Source organism: Lemur catta, chromosome 14 (assembly GCF_020740605.2).
Source record: "Lemur catta isolate mLemCat1 chromosome 14, mLemCat1.pri, whole genome shotgun sequence".
Taxonomy (NCBI): Eukaryota; Metazoa; Chordata; class Mammalia; order Primates; family Lemuridae; genus Lemur; species Lemur catta.
In genome coordinates this window covers 47,397,715-47,425,700 of record NC_059141.1, presented here as the reverse complement: position 1 = coordinate 47,425,700, position 27,986 = coordinate 47,397,715, and the positions used below count along the sequence as shown (strand labels likewise).

At 37.0% G+C, this 27,986-nt stretch overlaps 1 protein-coding gene across 1 annotated transcript; it reads right to left on the bottom strand.

Annotated features, from left to right (window-relative positions):
- Positions 1–38: 38 nt before the first annotated feature.
- LOC123650427 (kinesin family binding protein) lies at positions 39–27,986 on the bottom strand. Its single transcript, XM_045569310.1, has 7 exons — positions 27,456–27,986; positions 19,024–19,122; positions 11,639–11,718; positions 11,131–11,314; positions 8,415–8,499; positions 5,122–5,237; positions 39–1,515 (listed from the first exon to the last, which is right to left on the bottom strand). The coding sequence occupies exons 1-7, from the start codon at positions 27,879–27,881 to the stop codon at positions 640–642; spliced, it is 1,866 nt and encodes a 621-aa protein (XP_045425266.1). The 5' UTR covers positions 27,882–27,986; the 3' UTR covers positions 39–639.

Sequence of the window (27,986 nt, the reverse complement as noted above, 5' to 3'; positions counted from 1 at the left end):
GCTAATATTTCTGAAGTGTCAAAAAATAAAACCAATTCTTAAAAGAAAACAAAAGAGGAAATGGAAGTTTTTATTAGTGAAACAAGTCAATTTTTTGTATTTCCAGTAAGGTCTTTTCCCCCTACAATTAAGACAAACTATTTTACAACACTTTACAACAACATAACTTAGTTTTTAGTATTTTCAAAAGGGAAAGATTTCTTTGGGAATTTAGGAAAGCAAATATTTTAGAAAGAATAACTACAGGAAGTTTTTCTATTTTAATATAATAACAGTCTTCTCTACCAGGTACATTACCCAGCATTTTTCTTTGTTAGGAGTCTATCAAGTACTAGCCAATGAAGAATCTACATTTAGAAACTGAGGCAAGAAATGTTTACATTTAAATAGGAAACAAGCAATCCAAAATACAAATCACATGTCACTTTTACAAGGCAATTTACATAATTAGGTGTCAATTATTAATTAACTTTATGTTGATTAACATCCTAGCAAAGACTCGGTTGATCTGACTGTATCTCAAGCTCAAATTACACTCATCTGGCTGTACAGGTAAATATTACAATGGAATTGGGCCTGTTTGACTAAGGGAAAAAAATCACTTCCACATTGCACATTTCCTTTCTTTAAAAACAAAGATTAAGTCAGGGCCATCTTGGTTCTGAATCTCTCCATTTTTGTTGGGAGAAGACTAACCATCTCTTTACTAAGTTCTAGCTCAACTTCTATTTCCTGGGCAGCCTCAGGGTGCTTTTCACAGTAATCAACGATAAATCTGTAATGTTCCAGTGATGTTGCCAGATTCTCTAGTTCTTTCTTGGGATCTGCAGTGATGATTTTGCCATAGAGACGGGCAACTCGAAACTTAGCTAACATGGCAGGGCGAAGAACATCTTCCCCTATATGCTCAGGAAATACTTTATTTGGGTCTCTTAGGGAGTCTAAGAAGAGCTGGTAGTACTTCAATGCTGACTTATTAAGATTATTTATTTTTTTAATGATGTGTGAGTCAGGATCCCTTAGCTTGTCTGCAATGGCAACCTTCAGATCCATCATATCATAGTAAGCATGTGCAATTTCAAACTGAATCTGTCTGTTGACCAACAGGTAATACTGTGGATTCAGGTCTACAATTAGGGGCTCTAGCATGGCTATTCTGCGTTTATGCATCTTGCACCGTCTCTCCATGTCAGTTTCAAAGAATGCAAGCACCTTAAACAGAGCACTGTGGTCTTGGACAACTTCAATATGGTCAGTGACATAACCATCAATCTGAAAGAATTCTTTTGCCTCAAAGACATAGTGCTGACCCAATAAGAAAAGTTCTCTGGCTTCTTCAAAATCTAAAGGTCTCAAATAGCTCACTTTCTCTTCTACTGCAGAAATGGCATCACACAGTTCACCGGTTCCAAATTGCACAGCTTTTTTCCTAATGCTTTCTTCCTCATCTAGCTCTTTTTTCCTTAAAGCTCTAAGTTCAGACTGTTTATCAAGATCAAGCTCTCCTATGTTGTCCTGAAAGAAAAAAATAAGTTATGGTTAAGCAGGACACTCATCTCCTGCTGTCAAATATTATTAAAGCAAACGTAAGAGTAAAGAAAACTCTCTTGCTTCCTTGCCTTGTTTAGGGAGGTATTATAATCTTAAACATCTTTTAAAACTTCTTTCTTTCTTCTAATTACGTTCCAATTACATGAAAAACTCAAGAAATGTAAAAAAAGTATTTAAATAAGATAGATAAACCACTATATATTACTTATTCTTTCTGAGGAACTCAAACTCATTTATAGTTACCCCTTCAAATAAAATAAGTGCTACATATGAAAGTACTTTGAGAATTGTGGAACATTATATACATGTAATACATTATCAGTAGTATTTACTTTTTAACTAGTACTTAAATTTTAGTAATATTTATAATTTTATAGTAAGACTGTAATCTATATCCTAAAACTATTTCACAAAGATACCATTAAGATTAGTGGTATGATGTTTACGCTGTAAGTTACGTAGTGAAATACATTACAGAGAAATGCTCTACATCTCTCAAAGACACTAAAGTGAAGGCAGAGTTAAATTTACCTTCATAGTTAAAGTTATCTCCCCTACCTTTAGTGAGGGGGGAATAAAAGAGCTAAGACAGTTAAAAAAAAAAATAGAGTAAACTTTTCCAGACCAATAAAATTAAACACCAGATTCCTTAATGCTCAGCCCCAAGTCCTTTTCTTCTTTTCACTTGACATTGTCTCTCCAGTAATCTTTCCAAAAACCCATCAAGGCTACAGCTGCCCAAGGGCTCATGCCTGTAATCCCAGTGACTTAGGAGGCTGAGGCAGAAGGATCACTTGAGCCCAGGAGTTCGAGGTTACAGTGAACCGTGATCAGGCCACTGCACCCGGGCAACAGTGAGAGACCCTATCTCCTTAAAAACAAACAAAAACCAACAACAACCCTTCAAAGACCTGCTTGTTCTAGCCCCTTTCTGACTCTATCTTATATCACACTACCTCTCCCTCTGCTCCAACTTCACTGGTCTTTGCTCTATCCCTTCTGATACCACCCTCCCTTATGCCACAAAACTCTGAACATGCTGCTTAGCTCCTTAGAATGGTATACCTTCTTTTCCCCAGTCTGGGTAACTCCTACCCATTCTTGGAGCTTGCTTCAAATGGTACTTCCTCCTATCATGCCTTCTCATCTCATGTGTCTCTCCTCTGTGGAACTTATCAAAGTTGCATTTTTACATGAAGTCAAAGACCAAGTCTGTATTTCTTCATCATAGTATCCCTTGAATCTTGGCCAATGACTGCACAGAGTTGGCATAAATAAACACTTAACTGAATAAATTTAAGTATGTATTAAAGCTTGAAGAAGGCCTTTCAGATAAATACACAGATGATCAAAGGATGAAGGTTTTTTTTTAAAAAAAAGTCAGTTTAAGGAAAATCTGAGTAATTTAGTAGCATGGCAAATATGTGAGTTTAAACTAATCAAGCGATGAAGTTCTAGTACTAAATGAAGAGTAAAAGTTAAATCATAGTACATTTTGCTTGGCACGATGACTTCAAATGCAGGCCCTAAGTTTTTAAGTCTTGTTTACTTCCTTCCTGGGCTGCTTGTTTATTTACCTGCTCTCTAGGTTGCTTTCTTACATAACTCTACTATTCTGCTCTAATAGTCCCTGAAACCCTCCTTTTCCACAATCTTCCTTGCCTGACCAGAAAAGAGCTGACAGCTCTTCCTGGCTCCACCTTCTCTAGTTCTTCTCCCTACTTCCTTTCTTTTCCTAATATGCATCATCTTTACTCTCTACCTCTAGAATGATATCATCTTTTTAAGACCTATGTTTCTGGGGTTTTGAGGTTTATTTGTTTGTTTAGTTTTCTTTTGTTTAGTAGTTTTACAACGTTCTGTTATTATTTACTATTAAAAAATATTATACTTTAGTGTATACAAACAGAAAAACAAAGTACAATGACTCTCCAAGAGAGCTATCTATGTATCTACACTTAGTATACTGTATCCAAGTGACTTATTTTATTTTCCTCCTTAGTGGTTAGGCCCTAGGATTCAATATAAATTAGTAATAATGATGATGTTAGTTAACAATTTGTTAAGGACTTAATATGTTTTGGGCACTTTTCTGAGGCTTTATATACGTTGATTTAACTCTCATAACAACAGTATTAAGCAGGTACTATTATCTCTATCTTACTTGTGAGAAAATTGAGGCCCAAAGAGATTAAATTTAAATTGCCATGAACATACAACTACAAAGTGACAGGGCCAGAGTTTATGCCTGAACAGTGTTTCCAGAGTCTATGTTCTTCACTGCCATCAGTTCTTCTTCTATACTTGAACTATTACACTATTACATGAACTATTTCTTTTTTTTTTTTAAAAGACAGGGCCTCACTCTGTCACCCAGGCTGCAGTGCAGTAGTGGCATCATGGCTCACTGTAGCCTTGAACTCCTGGGCTCAAGCAATCCTCCTGCCTCAGCCTCCTGAGTAGCTAGGACTATAGACGTGTACCATGTACAACTGGCTAATTTTTTTTTTTTTTTTTTTAGAGATAGGGTCTCACTATGTTGCTCAGGCTGGTTTCCAACTCTTGGCCTCAAGCAATGCCCCCACCTCAATCTCCCAAAGTGCTAGGATTACAGGTATAAGCTACTGCACCTGGCCAACATGAGCTGTTTCTTAAAAGTCTGCCCTTTCAGATTTTATCAAGTCCCTGCCATGTGTAAGATAACACTGAGAAGTAAATAAAAATTAGTAAAAATTATTTCCTGCCCTCAAGTTTCTTACAGTCTAAAAGGAAACAAAGAAATAAGATACAAATAAGAATACAAATAGGGGTAATACAAAACAGAATTTAAGTGACTTAGGAAGGGTCAAGGAAAGTTCTTGAGTTTGGAGGAGGGAAACAATATCAAATAAAATTTAGAAGCAACAGAGGAAATGACTAACGTGTTTGGCTATGTAAAACTCCTGTATAGAGAAAAAAAAAACTTTTGGATAATTTTGTTTTAAAAAATCGTAAGATCAGGCCAAGCGCAGTAGTTCACGACTATAATCCTAGTACTTTGGGAGGCCACGTGGGAGGATCATTTGAGCCCAGGAGTTCAAGACCAGCCTGGGCAACATAATGAGATCCCAACTTTATAAAAATAGAAAAATTGGGTGGGTGTGGTGGTACACCAGTAGTCCCAACTACTCGGGGGGCTGAGGCAGGAGGATCACTTGAGCCCAGGAGTTTGAGGTTGCAGCAGGCTATGATGACACCACTGCACTCCTGCCCAGGCAACAGAGCAAGACCCTGTCTCAAAATGAAAAAAAAAAAAAAAGGATATGATGCAGGTCCCACCTCTCAAGGAGCTTATATTCTAGCCAAAGAAAAATCTTCAAGGAAGAGGTGTAATTTAAGGTAGGCCTTGAATGATGAGTAAGATTTTAAAAGATTGAGAGGAGGAAGGCAAGAAATAGATATTTATGAGGTTATTTTACATGCCTTTCATAATAAACACACAGTGAGCCCAATGAGCATAATCCCCATTGTGAGCTTTTACTTATATCTTGCTCATTTAATGAAGAAAAAAGCAACTTTTGACTGCATTACCTGCATGGCGAGTTGGGCATTTTGCATGAGAGTCAAACAGTATTTGATCCAACATCTTGCTATTTCCCCTTTCCTTTGATGATAAAGTTCTGGTACATCTCCTTCAGCTTCAGAAGCTAAAAGGACACAGGTGATTTGTCTAAGTTAATGATCACATTGTGATTTTCATTGTGTACTATGTTCTTTTTTATATCACTCTTTCTTGATTATAAAAGTAAGAGATCCTCACTGATGCAGGAGGGGGAAACTCACCCCAAATCCTACTACCTGGAGGAACTCACTATTATTTTTGCATATTTCTTTCTAGTTTTTTCTTATGTTTTGTAAGTAAAAATTAAGTTCACACTGTATATTCAATATTCCATACTTTAACCATTTTTCTGATGTTGGGAATTTGTTGTGTTCAATTTTTTACTATTACAAACAACTGTATGTCATGCAATACACATTCGTAGGGAGGCTGGTGCTAAACCATTCATAGATGGCCTGCTTCTGGGTCAGAGTTTCATACATAGCAAAGCAGCTCCCTTGCTGCAATCTACTGAAAGTCAGCCCTCCACGTAAGGGTTTATAAAATTAAAAAAAAGAAAGATTAAAAAAGAAAACAGCTCAGTGCACTGGCACATGCTTGTAGTCCCAGCTATCTGGGAGCTGAGGTGGGAGGATCACTTGAGCTCAGGAGTTCAAGGTTACAGTGAACTATGCTCACACCTGTGAACAGCCACTGCCTTCCAGCCTAGGCAACATACAAGACCCTAGCTCTTAAAAAAAAAAAAATTTAAATTAAAAGAAAACAAACTCTAAATATGAAAATATCTGTGCATAAATCTGTCTGGATTTTGGATTACTTCCTTAGAACAGAATCCTAAAAGTGGAATTTACCAGGTCAAAGAATTTACATAATTTTAAATATTCTCACAATATACTGCCAAATTATTTTCTTTCTTTTTTTTTTTTTCTAGAGTGAGTGCCACGGCATCAGCCTAGCTCACAGCAACCTCAAACTCCTGGGCTTAAGCGATCCTACTGCCTCAGCCTCCCAGGTAGCTGGGACTACAGGCATGCGCCACCATGCCTGGCTAATTTTTTCTATATATATTTTTAGTTGGCCAGATAATTTCTTTCTAGTTTTAGTAGAGACGGGGTCTCGCTCTTGCTCAGGCTGGTCTCGAATTCCTGACCTCCAGCGATCCACTCGCCTCGGCCTCCCAGAGTGCTAGGATTACAGGCGTGAGCCACCGCGCCCGGCCTCAAGTTATTTTGAACCAATACTCCAACCAACAATCCATGGAGATGCTCAATGAAAGTAATTTGAAAACACTGAACATTGTCATTTTTTTCAGCTTTCTGTATCACTGTGAGTTAGTTTTCATTAATTTTTTTTTAAGACAAGTACCTTTTAGACTTTAACGAATCTATAATTAATTCAACATAGTAAATAAATTAAGTGGAAAACCCAACTATTTAATATGATAATGTATATTCCCTTAACTCTTCAAAGCCTTTGCATTATTCTGATCCATAATTAGAATGTCCACTTGTAAAGAAAACATGATATTCCAAAATCTAAAATGTCTTAGGTTAGAAACTGTTCAGCAGTGAGTTACAGAATCAAACAGAGGCCTACAGTATTCAGTACAGTAACATGCTGTAAGGTTTGAAGCCTAGGAGCTATCGGCTAAACCATATGCCCTGAATGTGTAGTAGGCTACACCATCTAGGTTTGTTTAAGTATGCTTGATGATGTTTGCACAAATTTGAAATTGCCTAATGACACACATTTCTCAGAACATAGCCCCTTCATTAATTGATACATGACTGTAACCCTAATTTTCAGATAATTTGGAAAAAAAATTTTTTTCAGATTTGAAAAAATTAATTTAGGAAAGATTCTACCAAATATAAAAATTTAATACAAAGCTTAGCAATTAAAAAGGGTCATGATGACCCAAGAATAGCTAATGACACAGAAGTAGATCAAATGGAACAAACTAGAGATCTTCAAAATAAACAAAATAGGTGCAGTATCTGGGAACTGAGTGTGTGAGAAAGGTGATATTTCAAATCAGTTCTCATTTGCCTACCCATCAGCCATTTCTCTCTCCCTTCCTTGTTAACAAAGCCCCAGTTTTGTTTTGATCTTAACTCAGTATGGCTGACTGCCTTGTGCTGTTGAATAGGGTGTTTTCCCTAGTCCCTGAGGGTGAAATCCTGGCTAATGAGACAAATGGGGAAAGTCTGAAGGGCTTTGGGGAAATTTTTTGTTGTTCTTAAAAATGGATACAAGTTAGGTATTTGCCCCCTCCCCTTTTCTTCTTGTCAGTGAAGATATGTAATGATAAATGTTTGGAGCTAATCTGTAACAGCCATTTGCTGACCATGAAAGGACAAGCATGGAGATGAAAGCCATCACACTGAGGACAGCAGGATGCAGACAGAAAGCACCTGAACTGTGCTTCCGAATTAACCAATCCTGGAACTGCTTTACTTTTGGATTTTTTGTTATTTGAGATATTAAATTCCTTATATTGTTCAGGTAAAAAAAAAAAAAGAATCAGATGAAAAAGAAAATGATGAACTTATTATACAACCTGTTAAATGACTCAAATACACATGTTAACTTGATTTTTTAAGATTAAATAAAACATTATAATTAAAAAAATAGATATTTTGATATATCACTTATGCATGTAGTATTCCAACCAAAAATGTCTGATCTGAATCTTGGCATAAGGAAATATCAGACAAAGCCAAATTGGTGGAAATTCTATGAAATAACTGGCTTGTATTCTTCACAAATGCTATGTGATAAAAAAGAAAAAAAGGCCGAGGAACTGTTCAAGACTAAAAAGATATAATAATTGAATGTAATATGCAATCTTGAACTGTATAATCCAGTATTGAGGAAAAAGAAAATGCTCTAAAGGATATTATGGGAACAACTGATAAAATAGAAATATGCACTACAGATGAAAGAATTGTATCAATGTTATATCTCCTGAATTTGATAACTGCTCTATGATTATTTAAGAAGACAATCTTGTTCTCAGAAAATACACACTGAAGTATAAAAGGGTAAAGGAGCCTAACGTATGTAGTAACCTCTTAAATGGTTCAGAGAGAAAAATAAAATTTGATTGCAAATGAGGAAAATATTAAAAATTGCTGAATTTAGGAAAAAGACAAAAGTTCTGTCTTAGAAAAGTTCTTGCAACTTTTCTAAAGTTTGAAATAATTTAAAAATAAAAAGTTTTTTAAAAGCTATGTAATGAGACATGCCCAGATAAACTTACTGTCTTCTGTGGCTGACACCTTTCCAGTTTGACCAAAAATGACATTAGCAGCTGATAAACAGTGCCTGGCCTCCATAAAGCATAGCTGTTGGGAAAATAAACAGCAGTAAATGTAACTCTCACACATCTTTATTTGCAACTAATACTTGCATAAAGTTTTTTAATATGGGAAAAGCTATAAAATCAGGTAAAATACTCTACTAAGGAAGCCCTTGTATAGTTGCAGAACATTAAGAAAGTATAAGAGACATATTATCATGTTATCTGGTTAAAAAGCTACCTCAAAGATTAAAATAACAATGCCCCCACACTCTTAAAAACTGGCTGAAATACAACTGCTGATTGAAAGTTAGCTCTCTTCATGCAATCAATAAATATATAGGAATGCCTATCAACCTAGACTCAAACTGCCTCAAGGAGTCCTTTAGGTTCAGTCTAAATAGCCAAAATTTTGTGCACAATAAATTTTTAGACCATTTACATTCTGTCAGAGGATTGAAAATTTAATTTTTATGAAGTTTAGAGACCCCATTTATATACTACTGTTCAAAGATAAATTCTGATAGGAAGAGATTCCTGTGTTCTAAAATCTTTGAAATTTACATACAATAAGGCTTCCCACCAAATTTTAAGTCAACAGATTTCTACAGATGAACTTTATGGAACTGTTTTACTAACACATTTGAAGACTTCATATTTTAAATCTGGGCACGGTAGGCATCTCAAACACTTAGAGAAGATCTCCTTATTAATATAAACACTTTGTATTTGTCATGTAAGTCACAGGACCACCCAGCGGAAGTACAAAGTTAAAGTCCAACTTTTAGTTGGAAGCCACCCTCATTGAATAGAATACTTCACATGAGTAATACGTAAAAGACTTTTAATGACTTTAAAACCTCAGCATTAAATGTATCTCTCCATTATGGCAAATTCAGAAGACATCTTGAGAATATCTGGGCACCATTTGCAGTATTAGCCCAGCAACATTTATAGATCAAAATGTTGGTGTTAAATCTCGTCAGTCAAAAGAAAGTTACAGTTTACATGAAGAAAATTCAGTTATCCCCCTACAATCCTTTAACCATTATTATCACTTCAACTTTGTCCAGATTGTCTCCCTGTGAGCAACCACTGCCAGAACAGTGAGTGCCTTGTGCCCTCTAGGTGGCTGGTAAATGTGGGACTTTAGCACCTGCCAGGTAGGGTCTCACCAAGTAACAAAACCTCACCACTGGAATCCGATGAAGATGATAATGATATAAATGACAATCATATTTTTAAAAACATAGTTAAAATCCCTCTTTGTAAAATATAACTTAGCTGGTTATAATAAAAACTCAAAAAAAATTTTTGGTAAAAAATAAAAGTACAGGGTGGGAGAGGTGCTCATGAAAATTACTGCATGCTCCACATAAGTAATGCTTAACAACTTTAAATTTTGAATCACACTTTAAATTAATATCTAGATATCTTAGTACTACCAATATCCATGGAGTTTTAAGTGTTAATTAAAATCTTAGTGAATATATAATTTTAAAGTTGCTAAACAGAATGAACAAGGGGCCTCCAACAGCTATGAAAAAGGTGCCACAAGCAGAGGCACTGGATAACACTTTTTGATGATGACCACAATGAAATGAATTCATGAGAATTAGAGTTAACTGAATGCTCTGATATATGCAGTAGCGTTACTTACACACTTGATCTTAGACCAAAGTCCTAGAAGCGATGCTGCAGTCACCACAGCCCTTTCTCTCCTGCTAATAGCTTTTCTGAATGAAATTCTGTGGGACAATACTTTAATCATAGGGCGCATTTACAGAACCAACACTAACAAAAAGCTTAGAAAGGATAAAGGCCCAAGGATAAGGCAGCAGGTAACCAGAGAGAGGAAAGAAGGAACTCTGATAAGCAGAGAATTACCAAAATTTCAAAGAGGCTTGTGAACTAGAAATACAAATAAAAGTAATTTCTATTGCTGTGATATCTTATTAAGGATCAACAGAAAGTCTGGTTGGGAAAGGTGGCTTAAAATTGTTTTAGCACTAGAAACTCTTAAGGACTAAATGAATAAATGGGTCAATTAAGAAGAGTACATCAACATGATCTAAGCAATTATGATAAACACCTAAGAAGCTCGAAAACATTGTCCTTGTGTAACAGTCCAAAAGAAGTATGTCATAAAGACATGGAACTTTGGAACTCAGCATAGATATTTCCAACACTGAAAAATTATTATACAGGAGTTAATTCTGAAAAATAACTGAAATGCATCACATGCTTTTATCAAAGCCCACATTTAACAGTCAACTTCCTCATACAAATTCTCAGAGTTACCAGATTACCATTACATAAAGATAAAGTTATATCTACAAGATAAAATCTGCAACTTAAGGTAATATCTCACCAAAATGAATTGAGTTAGCGTGCCTATATCACAAAAGAATTGGTCTTAGGTAATCTGTAATTTCATGGGCTAGCAACACATAAGACAATGATTAAACTCAGTATTTTAAAACTCAAAAGGATTCACGCAACGAAAAAACTACAACCTTTCAGTACAGTGGCAAATTGGGCTGTGTTTTTCTGTCTAGTTCTACATCACAAAATACAAGTTACCTGTTTTTAAAAGATGATATTTTCAAAGTACTACCAGTTCTATTTTCACACTCACTACTGATACTCTGTTAGATAACTACTTCAAGAAGCTTACCTTATTAATGTAAAATTGTGACAAGGTAGCAGCATTAATAGCCCACTCTATAGGATGGTAGGCATTGTGCTCAAGCTGGCGTTTTAGTGTACTGTGGCAATAATGAGCAGCCTTCTCAAACATTTCCATGTGCTGGTAGACTTGAGCCAGATAATATAGATTATGAGTATAAACCTTCTCAAATCTGCCAAGAAAAAATAAACCAATATTTGCATAATGGTTTAAAAGTAAATTTCATACATATTTATCTTGCTCTTCCCACCAACCCTTTGAGTTGGATTTGGTTATTTTATCTATTTGACAGATAAAGGAACTGAGTCTCAGGTTTTAACAAGGTCACATAACCAGTACGTGTCAAATGGAGGTTTTACTCACATCAGAATCCACATTCTGTAACCTTTATTTTACATAAGTGCCTCGAAGCAGAAAACATTGTGCTTTTTTGAACAATCACCTTATCTACACTATGTGGAAATGCCTTTGAGGGCTGATTTCTATACCTACTAACCTTTTTGATCTCTCTTGTTCAGTAAGTTTCTCTTCTTCAGGAAGAAAATGCTCTGCAGGATCAAGAGGAGGACTCCCAATCTACAATTAAGAAAAACAAGTGCTTTAAAATTTTAAACTGTAAACACCAAGCGCCCTCTCCTGGAGGAACTGCAGAAATCAACTTTTACAAGCCAAACACACTATTTTTTCGTAGTTCACTTTCCTGTCACCCAAGAAGTCATTTTCTTTTTTTTTTTTTTTTTTAATTTCAGAATATTACGGGTATACAAATGCTTTGGTTACATAAATTGCCTTTGCACCACCTGAGTCAGCTACAAACGTGCCCATCCCCCAAACAGTGCACACACACCCCTTAGGTGTGAATTTACCCATCTCCTCCCCACACCCGATGAACGTTACTTCCATATGTGCACATAGTGTTGATCAATTACTACCCATTTAATGGTGAGTACGTGTGGTATTTGTCTTTCCATTCTTGTCATAAAGAAGACATTTGCTTAATCATAAAATCTGAAAGAGTCAAACAAAAGATTGCCTACAAGCTCACAAAATTTTAACTGTTGTTGCAGTTAAATGGTATATATGCAAAAAGACTCTACCAATTTGCTTTTAGACATATACAACTCTTTTAGACATATACAACTCTTTTAGACATATATAATTCTTTAAGTATTTTAAATCTTAATTGTTTTCTGGTAAAAAAGGGTATTTTAAAAACCTGCTTAGGACCGGGCACAATGGCTTACACCTATAATCCCAGCACTTTGAGAGGCCAGGTAGGAGGATCACTTAAGCTCAATTTGAGACCAGACCGGGCAACATAGTGAGACCCTGTCTCTACAAAAACTAGCTTGGTATGGTGGCATGCATCTGTAGTCCTAGCTACCTGGAAGACTGAGGCAGGAGAATCACTTGAGCCCAGGAGTTGGAGGATGCAGTGAGCCATGACTTCACTACTGCACTCCAGCCTGGGCAACAGAGGAAGATCCTGTCTCAAAAAAACAAAAGAAACAAAAAAACCCTGCTAAAGCATAACAAATAAGAAAAATGTATAAATGTATATATCCTTAGAGTAAATATTATTCTAAACTGACCACTAATAAAAATCAAATCAAAGTTTTTAATATTCATTCTAATATTTTTTTCTCAAAGAAATAAGAAAGTATATAGATTACCCCCTTTCAATATAGGGACATTAAAGCCAGTGATTCCATTGTTTATTGCCTTGGACAAGTCACTCAATTTCTTGTACTTCTATTTCCTCATCTATAAAATAAGGATAATAATAGTACCAACCTCATCAGGCTGTTATAAGGATTGAGTTAATATTTATAAATCACTCACAATCCCATCTTAAGTCTTCTGAAACAGCAGAACTGCTTGACGTCTGCCTCATTTCTACTTCTACAAGGAGAGTCTCATCTACAAGCACATCCTTGCTTTTAAATGAATTCACTAAACTCCAAAAGCAACAATGCTGTCCATAAAAATTGTGATCTTACATTCTAGATGTAAACACTAAAAGCATCACAACTTGGGATCCTAGAATTCACAGGAAGTAAAAACAACTAAAATAGGAAGCAAGGCTCAAGGCAAACACAGTGATAGATAAGCAATTCTTAGAGACCTCTTCAACAATTCTGAGAGCTGTTTAATATGCCTATCCCTGTCTAGATGAGGGAAATTCATCAATGTATTATAATATTTTATGTACATACTTCACTGTTATGGCTATTACATTTCATATGCAACACTAACAGCCAAGTCAGTCTCTTCTCTTAACTGAAACAGAGGTATAACTAAGCACAAAGAGGTTTGCTGTATGTGCTGTTGCCATATCAATACTATTTTTTAATGAAATACTGTAAGTGCTTAGTATACTCACATTTTAAATCAACGATTTCATGTACAAGAGTGTAAAGAAGACTAACACCTCTATCTGGCTTTGTGGCACTCTGCTCTTCTTAGTACTTTAGTGGGAAAGTTAAAATGCCAAGGTAGAAGAGCCATGACTTTAAAAATGCTCCAACTTGGAGATATAATCCTCAGGGGAAAAAAGTGTTAAGGACCTATAAAACACATATTCTAAACATGCATTCTAAAATTCTTGTGGTTTTAATTAACATTTGATTTGCTCCAACCTGTATCCTCAAAGGGAAAGAGCTTTTTATGGATAGGAATCATATTTTATTCATATTTATTTCCTCAGCATTGTGCACAGTCCCTGGTACACAGTAATAATGATAAATGTTGGCCGGGCACAGTGGCTCACACCTGTAATCCTAGCACTCTGGGAGGCCGAGACGGGTGGATGGCTCAAGGTCAGGAGTTCGAGACCAGCCTGAGCAAGAGCAAGACTCCGTCTCTACTAAAAATGGAAAGAAATTATCTGGCCAACTAAAAATATATATAGAAAAAATTAGCCGGACATGGTGACGCATGCCTGTAGTCCCAGCTACTCGGGAGGCTGAGGCAGTAAGATTGCTTAAGCCCAAGAGTCTGAGGTTGCTGTGAGCTAGGCTGATGCCACGGCATTCTATCCCAGGCAACAGAGTGAGACTCTGTCTCAAAAAAAAAAAAAAAGATAAATATTGTTGAGACAGAGTCTCACGATAAATGTCAAGTAAACTAAACTGACAAAGCAAATAGGAATGCTGAGTATATGCATTCTGCTTACGGCTCATTCCTTTCTGGAACCCAATCACGTGAGTTGGAATCCCAGCTCCACCATTTACTTGTGTGTGGCTCTGAGCAAGTCACTTATCTCTGGTGCTTCTGTCTCTTCATCTATAAAATATGGGTAATAATAGTACCTACTTCATAAAGTTGTTATGAGAATTAAATAAATATTTGCAAATATTTGTAACAATGTCCGTGAGTACTCTAAGGAAGTACTGTAAATGTTTGTTAAATAAATAAAATATCCCTCTGACTTGTAAGATTTTTATCTCTTTTTTTTTTTTTGAGACAGAGTCTCACTTTGTTGCCTGGGCTAGAGTGCCATGGCGTCAGCCTAGCTCACAGCAACCTCAAACTCCTGGGCTTAAGCGATCCTACTGCCTCAGCCTCCTGAGTAGCTGGGACTACAGGCATGTGCCACCATGCCCGGCTAATTTTTTCTATACATATTTTTTTAGTTGTCCAGATAATTTTTATTTCTATTTTTAGTAGAGACAAGGTCTCGCTCAGGCTGGTCTCGAACTCCTGACCTCGAGCGATCCACCCGCCTCGGCCTCCCAGAGGGCTAGGATTATAGGCGTGAGCCACCGTGCCCGGCCAGATTTTTATCTCTTAACTGCCCCCCTAACCTACCAATGAATAACTCTTCATTACTATAGAATATATCTTCTTTATTCTCTTATTCTGTGTTTGAACAATTTTATGAAGAAAAAAGAATCCGTTTATCTTAATACAATAACTATTTAATTATATTACCATGGAAGGGAGCATGGTAGAGTAGAAAGAATAGGTGTTTGGGGTCAGACAAATCAGATTTAAATCTTTTTTTGTTTTTGAGACTGAGTCTTGCTCTGTTGCCCAGGCTAGAGTGCTGTGGCATCAGCCTAGCTCACAGCAACCTCAAACTCCTGGGCTCAAGCAATCCTCCTGCCTCAGCCTTCCAAGGAGCTGAGACTAAAGGCATGCGTCACCACACCTGGCTAATTTTTCTATTTTTAGTACAGACGGGGTCTTGCTCTTGCTCAGGCTGGTCTTGAACTCCTGACCTCAAGGGATCCTCCCGCCTCGGCCTCCCAGTGTGCTAGGATTACAGGTGTGAGCCACCGTGCCCGGCCCAGATTTAAATCTTGATTCTGCTATTCATACTATGTGCTAAGCTCCCTGAATCCAACTCCTTATCTATAAATGGGAATAATAATAGCTACTTCACAGAGTTGTTACAAGAATAAAATGTAGCCTGCTTAAGCACTCAGTAACTATTAGTTTTTATTAGTTATATCATCCAAAACAAAAATGTTTTTATTAGTTCATCTAATCATTTAGTTTACCTTTGCAAGGCCTTACCATAAAAAAATGTTTATACAGTTGTTATCAATGTGTACAAATGTACTGTATATATTTCCCATGTATTGATGATCCAAATATTTATCATTTTAATGATTATATAATATTTCCCTTTATTAGTGTACCATTGTTCACTTTTTTATAATTATTGAACATGTATATTTTCAGTGACTTTTACTATCTACTTTATTATCTGATCCCCACAATACTTCTGTATTGTAGAGTTAGGTGGGTTATCCCCATCTTACAATGAGGAATGTGTGGCATAGGAAATTTGAGTTCCCCCAAGTCAAGCCATTTTTTATGACCACAAGTGAAACTAGAATCTAGGTCTAGGTTTCCTATCCTCAAATTCAGTGATTTTTCTCCCCTTGTTTAAATCTTTCCTTTACCTAGAATATAGCCACTGATTTTTTGAAATGACAGATTCTAACTTCTGCCACTATTAAATAAATAAGCTTTATGAAATATTAAAAAGATTTTTATTCAGGATTACTAATAATTGGTTGATACCAAACAAGTAGAAACAACCATACAAGAAATTAACTTCTCCAACTAAAACCAATTTTATATTTTTTAAACTGAAATCCTCCATTAAATTCACTCAAACATTCACACAGTAGTAATACTATTTTATTGTTCTTCTTTGTATTGATCTGGATGGGCTATTGTTCATTATTTAAAAAAAAAACAATATACTACTGCTTTAGATGCTGGCGCTACAGCAGTGAACAGAATCGTAAAAAACATCTTTGTTATCATGAAGCTCACACTACACTAGTGAAGATGGATAACAAGATGAATCACTAAAATGCACAATATGTTAGCTAGTGGTAAGTACAATGGAGAAAAATAAAGCTGGAACAGTGGAAAGGAAGTTTTCAGGAGGGGTGATTTGCAGTATTGGATGGTATGACCAGTAACTACTCATTCCATGAGGGACATTTGAATCAAGAGCCAAAGGAAATGAGGGAGTAAGCCATGTATTAATAGATATCTGGGGAAAGAACATTCTAAGCAGAGGAAACTAAGTGCAAAGGCCTTGAGTTGGGAGCTTGTCTGGTGGGTTTTAGGGACAGTAAGGAGGCCAGTGTAGCTAGAACAGAGTGCGACAGAGGAGAATAGCAGATGATGAAATTAGAAAAGTTAGTGGTGGCCTGATCAGATATGGAATTTGTAGGTCTTTGGGGTCTACTCTGAGTGAGATGAGAAGGATTCTGAAGGGGGCATGAAAACAAGACGACCAGTTAGGAGACAACTGCAATAATCTCAGGAGGAGATGATGGTGATTTGGACCAGCAGATATAATTTGAAGGTGAAGCTAACAGGATTTGCTGGTAAATTAGAGTGTAAGGAAAAGAGGAGTTGCAAAAGTGTTAGGCCTTAGCAACTGGGAGAAAGTAGTTGGTGTTTATGGCAACTGGGGGGGGTTGGGGTGTGTGTGATTATCAGCTCACTTTTAGACAGTTGTTTTAAAGAAAACTACTCCACAAAAAGTGCAAATGTCAAATTGGCAATTGGAAAGATGAATCTGGAATTAGAGAGGTACAGACTGGAGATACAATTTGGGAGTCATCAGCAAAGGGATGGTATTTAGAGCAAGAAAGTGAATGCACATGGAAAAAAGAGAAAGGTCCCAGGACTGCACTTTGGGTACTCTAGTATTCAGAGGTTATGAAAATAAGGAAAAAAACATTAAAGATTGAAAAGGAAAACCAGACAAGTGTGGTCCTGTAACTCAAGTAAAAAAAGTGTTTAAAGAAAGAGACTGATCAATTGTGCCAAATGCTACTGATCAGTCGAATAAGATGAGAACTAAGAATTTACCACTGAATTAGCAAAATATAAATCACTGGTGAACTTGAGAAGGCATTGATTCTTAACTCTAACATTGAGAGACCTCAAAACACCTCTGGTTATTTAAAGAAGTGCCACAAATAACCTAAAAACAAAATTAAAATCTATTTTAATTAAAAAAAAAAAGACTATCAACTTCGAGTAGGCAAAAGTTTATTAAGGACTGGAATTAATCTATTAAGATTTCTGTACATAAAATTCTTAAAGAGGAAGCTATGATTTTACTAACATGATGTCACCAACTTAGGAAATCTGAAACTTTTATATCCTTTTGTAGTCAAGCATTCTGAAGGTTGAATTTAGCAAACATTTTTGCATATTTAGTCTCTTTTATATGGTATGTAATGTTTTTTTCAAGTTCTTTAATATTATAAGAGCATTTTATCAATGGATTTTTTAAAGCAGATAACTGTGACAAATAGTAATCCACAAAAAAATATTGTGCCTAATAATGTCTCTTTCATATTAAAAAAAAGTTTATTAAGGAAACAGAAGGTAATGCAGAGGTTTGTCACCTTTGCAGGCTATGACTCCCTCACGTGAGAGTTTTCAATCTAGGCTCCCCTAGAAGTTCTACAACACCTCTTTTGTACTACCATAGTGGAGAGGGAGGAAGAATCTAGTGGATTGGGTCCTCCTGACTTGCTTAACCAGAGTGGCTTGATCAATTTCTATATGCTGCGTTTCAGAAGGGTTTCAAAGTTAAAAAAAAATCATTGAAAAACCATTGCCCTGAAACAGTGGTTCTCAAAGTACAGAACAATACTTAGACCAGCAGCATGAGCACTATCCAGGACCTTGTTAAAAATGCAAATTCCTAGGCCCCACCCTAGAACTACTAAATCAGAGTCTAGAAGCCCAGCCTGCTGTGCTTTAATGTGCTCTCCAGGTGAATCTGATGCATGCCAAAGTTTGAGAACCATTGCCCCAAAGACTTCAGATATTTTGTTCAAGCAGTTCATTTGCTTTCCTTTAAGCAATGCTTCTTCATTGGAAACCAAATAGATTTTTAGGTTATAAATAGAAAAATATGCAAGTAGTATTTTAGGGTAACATTAGAATAATATTTCTCTTTTTTAAAATTTCTTTTATTTTTAGTGACAGAGTCTTGGTCTGTCACCCAGGCTGGAGTGCAGTGCTGCTATCATTGCTCACTGCAGCCTCAATCTCCTGAACTCAAGGGATCCTCCTGCCTCAGCCTCCCAAGTAGTTGGGATTACAAGCTTGCAAGCCACCGCGCATGGCTAATGTTTCCTTTATAATTATATTCAGACTAAGGTTGCCATTATACCTTTAAAATTTTGTAATTTTAAAATTATTTTTAAAACCCCAAAGTGTTTAATATACAATAATTTCAGCTATTAGATGACTTCCCAGACAGCTCTATAGAAAAGATCCTGGGAACATTGAAGTGTCACACCAACATTATGAATGAGGAATTCTTAATATCAATTTTTGACTAGTTTCAATCAAAACTTAAAGTTTATCTGACATGTAACATACCTCTTTCATATACTGATTATATAGTGCTTCTGATGACTCTAGGTAAGCCTGTGCAGTTTCAATTTCTTCTCTTTCAGACCACAGGATACCCAGATTATTCTGGAAAATAAAGAAAAGAGAAACAAACTATGATTATATAACATTTCCAATTAAAGTAATTTTCATAGTTTTAAAGTCAATATTTCCCAATCAAATAGTACTGGAGTTTGATTACCAATGAATTAATTATTCATGATAATATTGACCTTATGTAGTACGGTAGATAGCTGCTATTATAAGATGGACCCCCAATGATCCCTGCTTTCTAGTATTCATACCCTTGTGTAATCTCTTCCCTTGAGCATGGGCTGGATTTAGTGACTTGCTTCTATTGACTAGACGATGGCAGAAGTGATGGAAAGTCACTTTCAAGATTAGGTTACAAAACACTGTGGTTTCCATTTTGAGTACTCTCTTGCTTTCTCTCTTGGAGGGAAGACAACTGCCATGTTGTGAGCCACTCTATGAAGAGCAAAGGAAATGAGAGAGGTCAACAGTCTGAGGCCCTCAGATAAAAAGCCTCTGAGGAAGTGAATCCTGCCAACAACCATGTGAGTGAATTGGAAGTGGATCCTTCCCAGTCTCAGCTAGAGCTGAGACTATAGCTCTAGCAAGTCAACGATATGGATGAGGAACTTGAAGCTAGAGGCCATCAGCTAAGCCATGCTGAGATTCCTGAGATGATAGACAAGGAGAGACCAGAAACATATAATGCTTTCAAAATACTACAATCTCCTCCAGAGACCTTTAAAAAAAAAGGAAAAAGAAATATTCTCAATATTCACTGTTTGGTTCAAGCCTAAAAAATAAGGGATGATCTCAGATTCCAGAATAGCCCATTCAAATTATATGGTATGGAAATTCTGAACATACTATATGGCTTTTCTCATCAGTTAAGTCATATTCCTAATGTTTACCATTTCAAACAATAAAATATATGTATTTTCTATAGAGTTCTTAAAATTATAGTTTTATAATTATACACAGTCAATCAAAAAGTCATTGATTTTTCTTTCTCAGTGTCTTTTCTTGTATTGATCTCTTCCTTCTGATTTCCATTGCACCAACTTCCTTCTGTTACCATGAAGGCCAAGGTGAAGCTGACTGGATTCGGGGTTATATACTAAATACTTTAAAACCAGGTTAGTTTGTCCCCTGCTACATGTCTCTCTTATCAGGCTCTGCAGGGCAAATCAGGCCTGTTGAAATGGTCAGAACTGAAAACCGGAGGCCTAGCTCCCCTTTAGGCACAGGCTTAGCCTGCCCTCCATTTGCTGGGATAGTACTTCAGGTACAAGGATACGTCTGAGGCTGGGCTTCTACCGTATTTTGCTCACTTCCCTAGGGAAGGGAACAGGATAAGGAAAGAGTCTTTAATGTAGAGATTCTTAACTTCAAGTCTATGGACCCCCACAGAATCCATGAAGAGAATTCAGAGTCCATGAATTTGGATGGGGAAAAAAATACAAATTTATTGTCACTAATCTCCTACCAAAATTTAGCATTTCTTTTGATTATGAATATAGAAAACAAACTGCAGCAATATTATAGTGCCTGGGGCTTTGTGAACAAGAGAAATGAAAAAAGTGTTTATATTATGCTAGTTTGCAAATAAAACATCATTTTGCTCATCATTACTTCAGAATTATTGAAGCTATTAGACACATTATTGTTAATGTGTTAATAAAGCATGCAACTATAATACATTTTGTTTTAAAAATATTTTGATAACTGTACTTCTATATTATTGATTTTTTTGTAACCTTATATACATTTTATGCATTTAAAATCATTATTCTGTTTTATGAAATATCAGCTTCACTAGACCACCCAAAGGGGCACATGGAACAAAAAAGGTTTAGAAACCCTACAGTTTAAAAAAGTGATTTGACCATTCCACTCGAACATAGCTCTTTGATCTTCTGGTTTCATATAATATATCCATTCTATAATTTTTTTTTAAAAAAGTGACTTGATCAGTCCTCAGTATCCAGAACTGTAGGTCATAATATACTGAGATTGGTAGTTCTCTCCTCTATGTCACATATGAGGTCCTTTCCAGGACCCTCACAAGTAATAGAAGCTTAAAGGGCTCTGTCTTCCTACTAACCTACTGATTGTCATTTTCTGATCTTACAAATGGACCTACAACTCACCTTTTCCTTATTCTCAAGTTCAACTTATTTTTCTTTTGATAACAGATAGTCCTTGAGAAACTCTATCTGGCCGTGACACCAATTAGCCCTACCCCAGCACGCTGCACCTAATCTAGACAGTCTAGAGACTCTCCTAGTACCAGTAATTACTATTCTGAGATGGGAATGTGTTTGGTGTTTGTCCTGCTAGATCCAGGGTAGACTGTGCCACAGAAGGCCACAACTTTGGTGTGTAATAAATCTTAAACCAAACAGAGAACCTAAACTATGCCCAGAAATAAGATTCTTCTTCTGGACCATAACCTATTAAGGTCCTGAGGTTAGGACCATGTAAGGCAGTGGTCCCCAACCTTTTTGGCACCAGGGACCAGTTTCATGGTAGACGATTTTTCCACAGACAGGGTGCCGGGAGGTGATGGTTTCAGGATGATTCAAGCACATTACATTTATCGTGCAGTCAAGCCTCTTTGCTAATGATAATCCGTACTTGCAGCTGCTCCCCAGCACTAGCATCATCGCCTCAGCTCCACCTCAAATCATTAGGCATTGGATTCCCATAAGGAGCACACAACCTTGATCCCTTGCACATGCAGTTAGAGCAGGGTTTGTGCTCCTGTGAGACTCTAATGCCCCCGCTGATCTAACAGGAGGCAGAGCTTATGTGGTGATGTGAGCCATGGGGAGCTGCTGTAAATACAGATGAAGCTTCGCTCACCTGCCCTTCACCTTCTGCTGTGAGGCCTGGTTCCTAACAGGCCACAGACTGGTACTCTCTGGGGCCAGGAGTTGGGGACAGCAGATGTAAGGGATCTAGAATGGCTTTTTTTTTTTTTGAGACAGGGTCTCTCTCTCTGTCAACTGGGCTAGAGTGCAGCAATGCAATCATATTTCACTGCAACCTCAAACTCAGGAGCTCAAGCAATCCTCCTGGGCTCAGCCTCTTGAGTAGCTGGGACTACAGGCATGTACCACTGCACCCAGATAATTTTTTGTAGAGATGAGGTCTCACTATTGCCCAGGTTGGTCCCAACTCCCGACCTCAAGTGATCCTCCTGCCTTGGCCTCCCAAGCTGCCAGGATTACAGGTGTGAGCCACCATACCTCACCTTAGAATGGCTTTGTTTTTAAAATTAAATTAACCTTAGTGTTTTGGGATTTAAACATTTTATTTTTAGTGTTGACTCCACAGAGATAATTGCTACTGACATTTTATGTAAATTATTTTTTAAATACAATATAAATCCTACTAAGGGTAGAAAAACTACATCAGAAGGTCCTGCATCTTTCACACGTCACATCCTTGCCCTCATACCAAATTAGGTAGGGAAAAATTAAAATATAAAATAAAAACAGCTAAAAAAGTACTACTGGTGAATTCTACCAAATACATAAAGAAGAAATAATATCAACTCTAAACAAACTATTCCAGAAAAAAGGACAAAACATTTCCCATCTCATATTAAACCAAAGATACAACAAGAACATTACAGACTGATACACTTCATGAACAAAGATGTAAATATTTTAAACAAAATTTTAGTAAATTGAGTTGAACAATATAAAAAAGATAAAAGACATTATGATCAAATGGAGTTTATCTCAGGAATCCAAGGTTGGTTTAACATTGGAAAATGTCTCAATGAAATTCACCATATTAACAGACTGAAAATAAAAAGACATATGGACATATGATCATTTCAGAAGATACAGCAATGAAATAGTGATGCTGAGTATAAGAAGTCAGTCCAAAACAAGAGTATACACAGTATGATTTCATTTATACAAAATTCTACAAAATGCAGGGTAGGGGGCAAGAGAAGGGAGGAAAAGAATACAGGAGGGAGGGAAGGATTACAAAGGAGTATAAGGAAACTTTTAGTGGTGATAGATATGTTCACTAACTACCTTTGCAGCAATTGTTTCACAGGTGTATATTATACTTATGTCAAAACTCATCAAACTGTACACTTAAAAAATGTGCAGTTTATTGTATATCAATTGTGCTTCAATAAAGCTGTAAACAATAACAACACAAAGTACTCCTTATACATATATAATCTGGGGGTGGGGAGAGTTAATGTACTCATTGCTTAGGAAATTTTACTAAAGTGAAGTAATCAAGATGGTAGTGCCAGTACATATTGCTGACAAGGATCAGAAGGAATGCCAGAGAAAAATCATTCCTAAGGTCCCCAGAATCCAATGAAGGTAGAAAGGGATAGTCTCTTTTGATAATATTATATAATGTGGGTCCAGTTATGTAGTTCTGTAGTTCTCCAAGAAGACACCAGATTAAGACAAACTGTGGGCCGGGCGCGGTGGCTCACGCCTGTAATCCTAGCACTCTGGGAGGCCAAGGTGGGCATATTGTTTGAGCTCAGGAGTTTGAGACCCCCAGCCTGAGCAAGAGCCAGACCTCCGTCTCTACTAAAAATAGAAAAGAAATTAGCCAAAACAACCAAAAAATATAGAAAATATTAGCCAGGCATGGTGGCGCATGCCTCTAGTCCCAGCTACTCGGGAGACTGAGGCAGGAAGATTGCTTGAGCCCAGGAGTTTGAGGTTGCTGTGAGCTAGGCTGACACCACAGCACTCACTCTAGTCTGGGCAACAAAGCAAGACTCTGTCTCAAAAAAAAAAAAAGACAAACTGTGAGAATATCATGAATTCCCATGAATACTCTCAAACCTTTTCATATATATATACACACATAAATATGTATTTGTATATAATATTTACATGTATATATATAAATTTTTCCTCACTATGTATATATGTGTACATATAAAATTTTTGTATATTTCTTATACAAAAATAGGATTTTTCTACATAATTCTAAACATGCCTTAAAGTCTTCTCCCTCCCTGTTAACACTGGCAATTTTTGCTGACAAATATAAATCATTATTTTTAATGATTGCATGCTGTTCTTCCATATGGATGTAACAGAATTTAATCATATCCCTACTGATGTTTACATTATTTTCCTTCTTTAGTAATCAACAATGCTGTGATGAATATCCATGTTCACTTATTCCTATATTACATTAGAATATTGATGTGGAATTTTTAAGCCAAACTCTTGACTCAAGAGTTTTGATATTCATCTCCAGAAAGATTCTATGAATTTATATTTCTACTAGCAATGAACGATGGCATTCATTTCCTCACAGTCTCTCCAATATTGAGTGTAACTGATATCTTTAATAATCTCTGCTCATTTTTCTATTTCATCCTTTTAGTCTGCTTACTTATTAGCAAGGTACAATCTCTCATCATGTATAATAAATATCAAATGTAATAAAATGCTAATGGTGTGGTACTGTCATTGGAATAAATAGATCCATGAAACAGAACTTTTTTTATATCCTTATTAGTTTGAATGCACCATGGAACAGAATTATTTAGAAACAGACTACAACAAATAAAATGTAGTTAAATTATTATTGCTGTACTGTTTTAGTACCTGGTAGTCTAGTTACAGTGCATTACTTTCCTTTTCATATTTTTATATTCATTTTTCTTTATGCTTTTAGATAAATGTATTCATTTTGTCAAGTTCTAAGAAAAAAAGCCTATTGTGAGTTCAGTAGGAATTACATTAGAATATTAACATATCAGGATAACGACATTTTCATGTTTAATCTTACCACCCAGAATGTCATATCTATTTTAAAATTATTAGTTCTATTACCCCTAATATTGTGAATGCAAAATTTCTAAAAATATTTTTTAACCAGTTATAGCTAACATATAAGAATACTATTGATATTACATATTTATCTTACATTTTCCTGCTTTGCTGAACTGATAATTCTAATAGTTTCTCAGTTAATAGCTTTAGGATTTTAGGCATACAAGGATCAGATATGCATTTGATGATTTTATTTTTATAAATGATTTCATTTTTTCAAAATTTATAATTCTTATTTGCTTTCTATATTTTGCACTAGCCAGAGTTTCTAATCAAGGTTTTGTTCCTGCTTTTAGTAAGAATATCTCTTATAATACAAGCTTTAAAAAAGGATGATCTAAAAGATAGATCTAGTGACCAAAAAGAAAATAAAAAAAAAGAAAAAGATGGCTGTTTGAAATACTGTTATTTCATTAAATGTAAGATGTCACAATTGTAAGACATACAATTATTTTATATATCAACAAGAAAACACTGCCAATGAAATAATAACCAATCAACTATATGATACATCCTGATTTCAACTAAAATGTGAAAAAATGTACATCTTAAAATCAGAAAAATACAGTATATACTGAAGATACTAAATTACATTAAGGAAAGTTCCTAATACTATATTTGAGATATAGAAGTAATTTTTTTTTTTTTTTGAGCTAGGGTCTTGCTGTTATCTGGACTAGAGTGCAGTGGCATCATCATAGCTCACTGCAACCTCAAACTCCTGGGCTCAAACAATCCTCCCGCCTCGGCTTCCCAAGTAGCTGGGACTTAATTTTTTGTAGACACGGGGTCTGGCTATTGCCCAGGCTGGTCGTGAACCCCTAGCATCAAGTGATCCTCCCACCTCAGCCTCCCAAAGTGCTAGGATCACAAGCATGAGCCACCACACCTGGCCTTGAAGTAATTTTTTAAATGTTTATTAAGGTCTTAGGTTGTATGATTACGAAAAATTTCAAATAATTGAGGTTTTGTTTGAATTCAACATCTTACAAATTTCATTAAATCATTCATCTACTCAACAAATTTTCAGACTGTGCTTACTATGTGTCACATATTTGGGCTATAAATAATGTGCAAAAAAAATGTAGTCCCTGTTATTATATGTGGCTTTTAATTTTATTGGGCCATGATAAAAGAATATGACCTATACAATTTCCTCCTCAATTGAGGTTTTCCTTTGAGGCCTATTTACCATCTGATCAATTTTGGAAAATGTTCTCTGGATCTCATATGTTAGGAACTGGAACTACTGGATGAAAAGGTGTCTGGGCCTAAGGCTTAGGCCCTAAGCAAAGTACCTAGAGCACATACATAGATTTCACACATATTTGTATTTTAAAGTGTTATGTTCCCAATGCAGAATGTCAAATTTATTGCTTAATAAACCAAGCACCACATAAATGAGAAGCAATAAGTATTGTAAGAATTCATAGGGAGGAAGGAGAGATAAGCTTGGACCAAAATGGTCCAGAGAAAGTTACTAAAAGAATGAGGTAATTCTTCAGACGGGTATTGAAGAATGGGCAGGAATTCCCTCGAGAGCAAACAAATGAATGTGGCAAGAATGGAGACTGAAGATTTCAGACATTTATTTTGAATTAAGTACTCTGGGCCAGGCATGTTGGCTCACGCCTGTAATTCCAGCACTTTGGAAGGCCAAGGTGAGAGGATTGCTTGAGTCCTAGAGTTCGAGGCTGCAATGAGCTATGATAGGGCCACACTGCACTCCAGCCTGAGAAACAGAGGGAGACTCTGTCTCTATTTTAAAAAAAAAAGAAAGAAAAAGAAAAAGTACTCTGGCCATTCTCTGTCATTTCCTTGAGACCTTAAGGTTTAAATTACTTTGGATTTTTTCTTTTTTTTTAGATACAGGGTCTCCCTCAGTCCCCTAGACTGCAGTGCAGTGGCGCGATCACAACTCATGGCAACCTCCAAATCCTGGCTCAAGCGATCCTCCTGGCTAAACCTGTGTGATAATGAACTCACAAGGGGGATTCAATGTTGTCCTCAGCACAGAAAGTCAATTATTGAGATGATGAGGATTGTTAAGGAGGAAAGGATTTATGTTTACAAAACCGGTTACACGAGGAGCTAGGACTACAGGGTAGTGGCCTGGCTAATTTTTAAAATTTTTTGTAGAAACAAGATCTTGCTATGTTGCCTCATTTTTTCTAGTCACTAGAATGAACAGGATTTGGACTGGTGGAGAAGAGCTGGAAAGGACATTACGATGTCGGAGGGTCTCGGCAACCAATGCGTTGCCCACGACTAAGGGAAGCAGCAAGTGATGTTGTTGGAGTGGGCGACGAGGATGGAGAGGGAGTTTGGAAGCCGACGGTGGGAGATCTAGTGACAAGGCAATGAGTCCTTAAGACTGGCCTTTCTGAAAGCCATAAGATTCCCTCTGGTACTCAAGCCAAAGCTTCAAAAACGTGAGGACAAACTGCGCCTTATTACGTTTGCCTTTGGCCTTGGCAGGGCCTTGGCTCGGCGCCGGGGCCCCGCGGTGCCCGCTGCACAGCGGCAGTCCGGGATCGCTCTCACCTGCGCCTGGATGTAGAGGGAGACGCAGTCGTGCGAGAGCTGGTACCTGCGCAGCAGCCGCAGGCATTTCACCAGATGCTCCTCCCCCGCCGACAGCTCCTCAGTGTCGATGTGGTTCACGCCGAGGTGGAACTCAATAACCGCCAGCCTGACCGCCCGCTGGGCGATAGGCCCCTCGGCCTCCACCACTTCGGCCGGCAGCCCCAGGGCGTGGTCCCCCGCCACCAAGCCGTCCTCAGCCTCAGGCCTCTCATCCTCGTCCTCAGGCGCGGGGCCGAGCAGCGCCTTGACCTCTTCCAGCAGCCCTCGGGCGCTGTATTTGGACTTGTACGGTTCCTTCTCCGGGTTTTTATGCAATTCCACCCGTGACAAGGCCAGCGCCGCCTGGAATTTCTCACAGACTTCCGCCCACGGAGCGTTCGCCATAGCAGCCCCTACTGCCTAGATCTCCTCAGCGCGCAGTCGGGACTCCCGCCTTCCTTCTGCTTTGCGACACTTCACTTGCGGCTCTCGACATGCCCACTGCAGAAC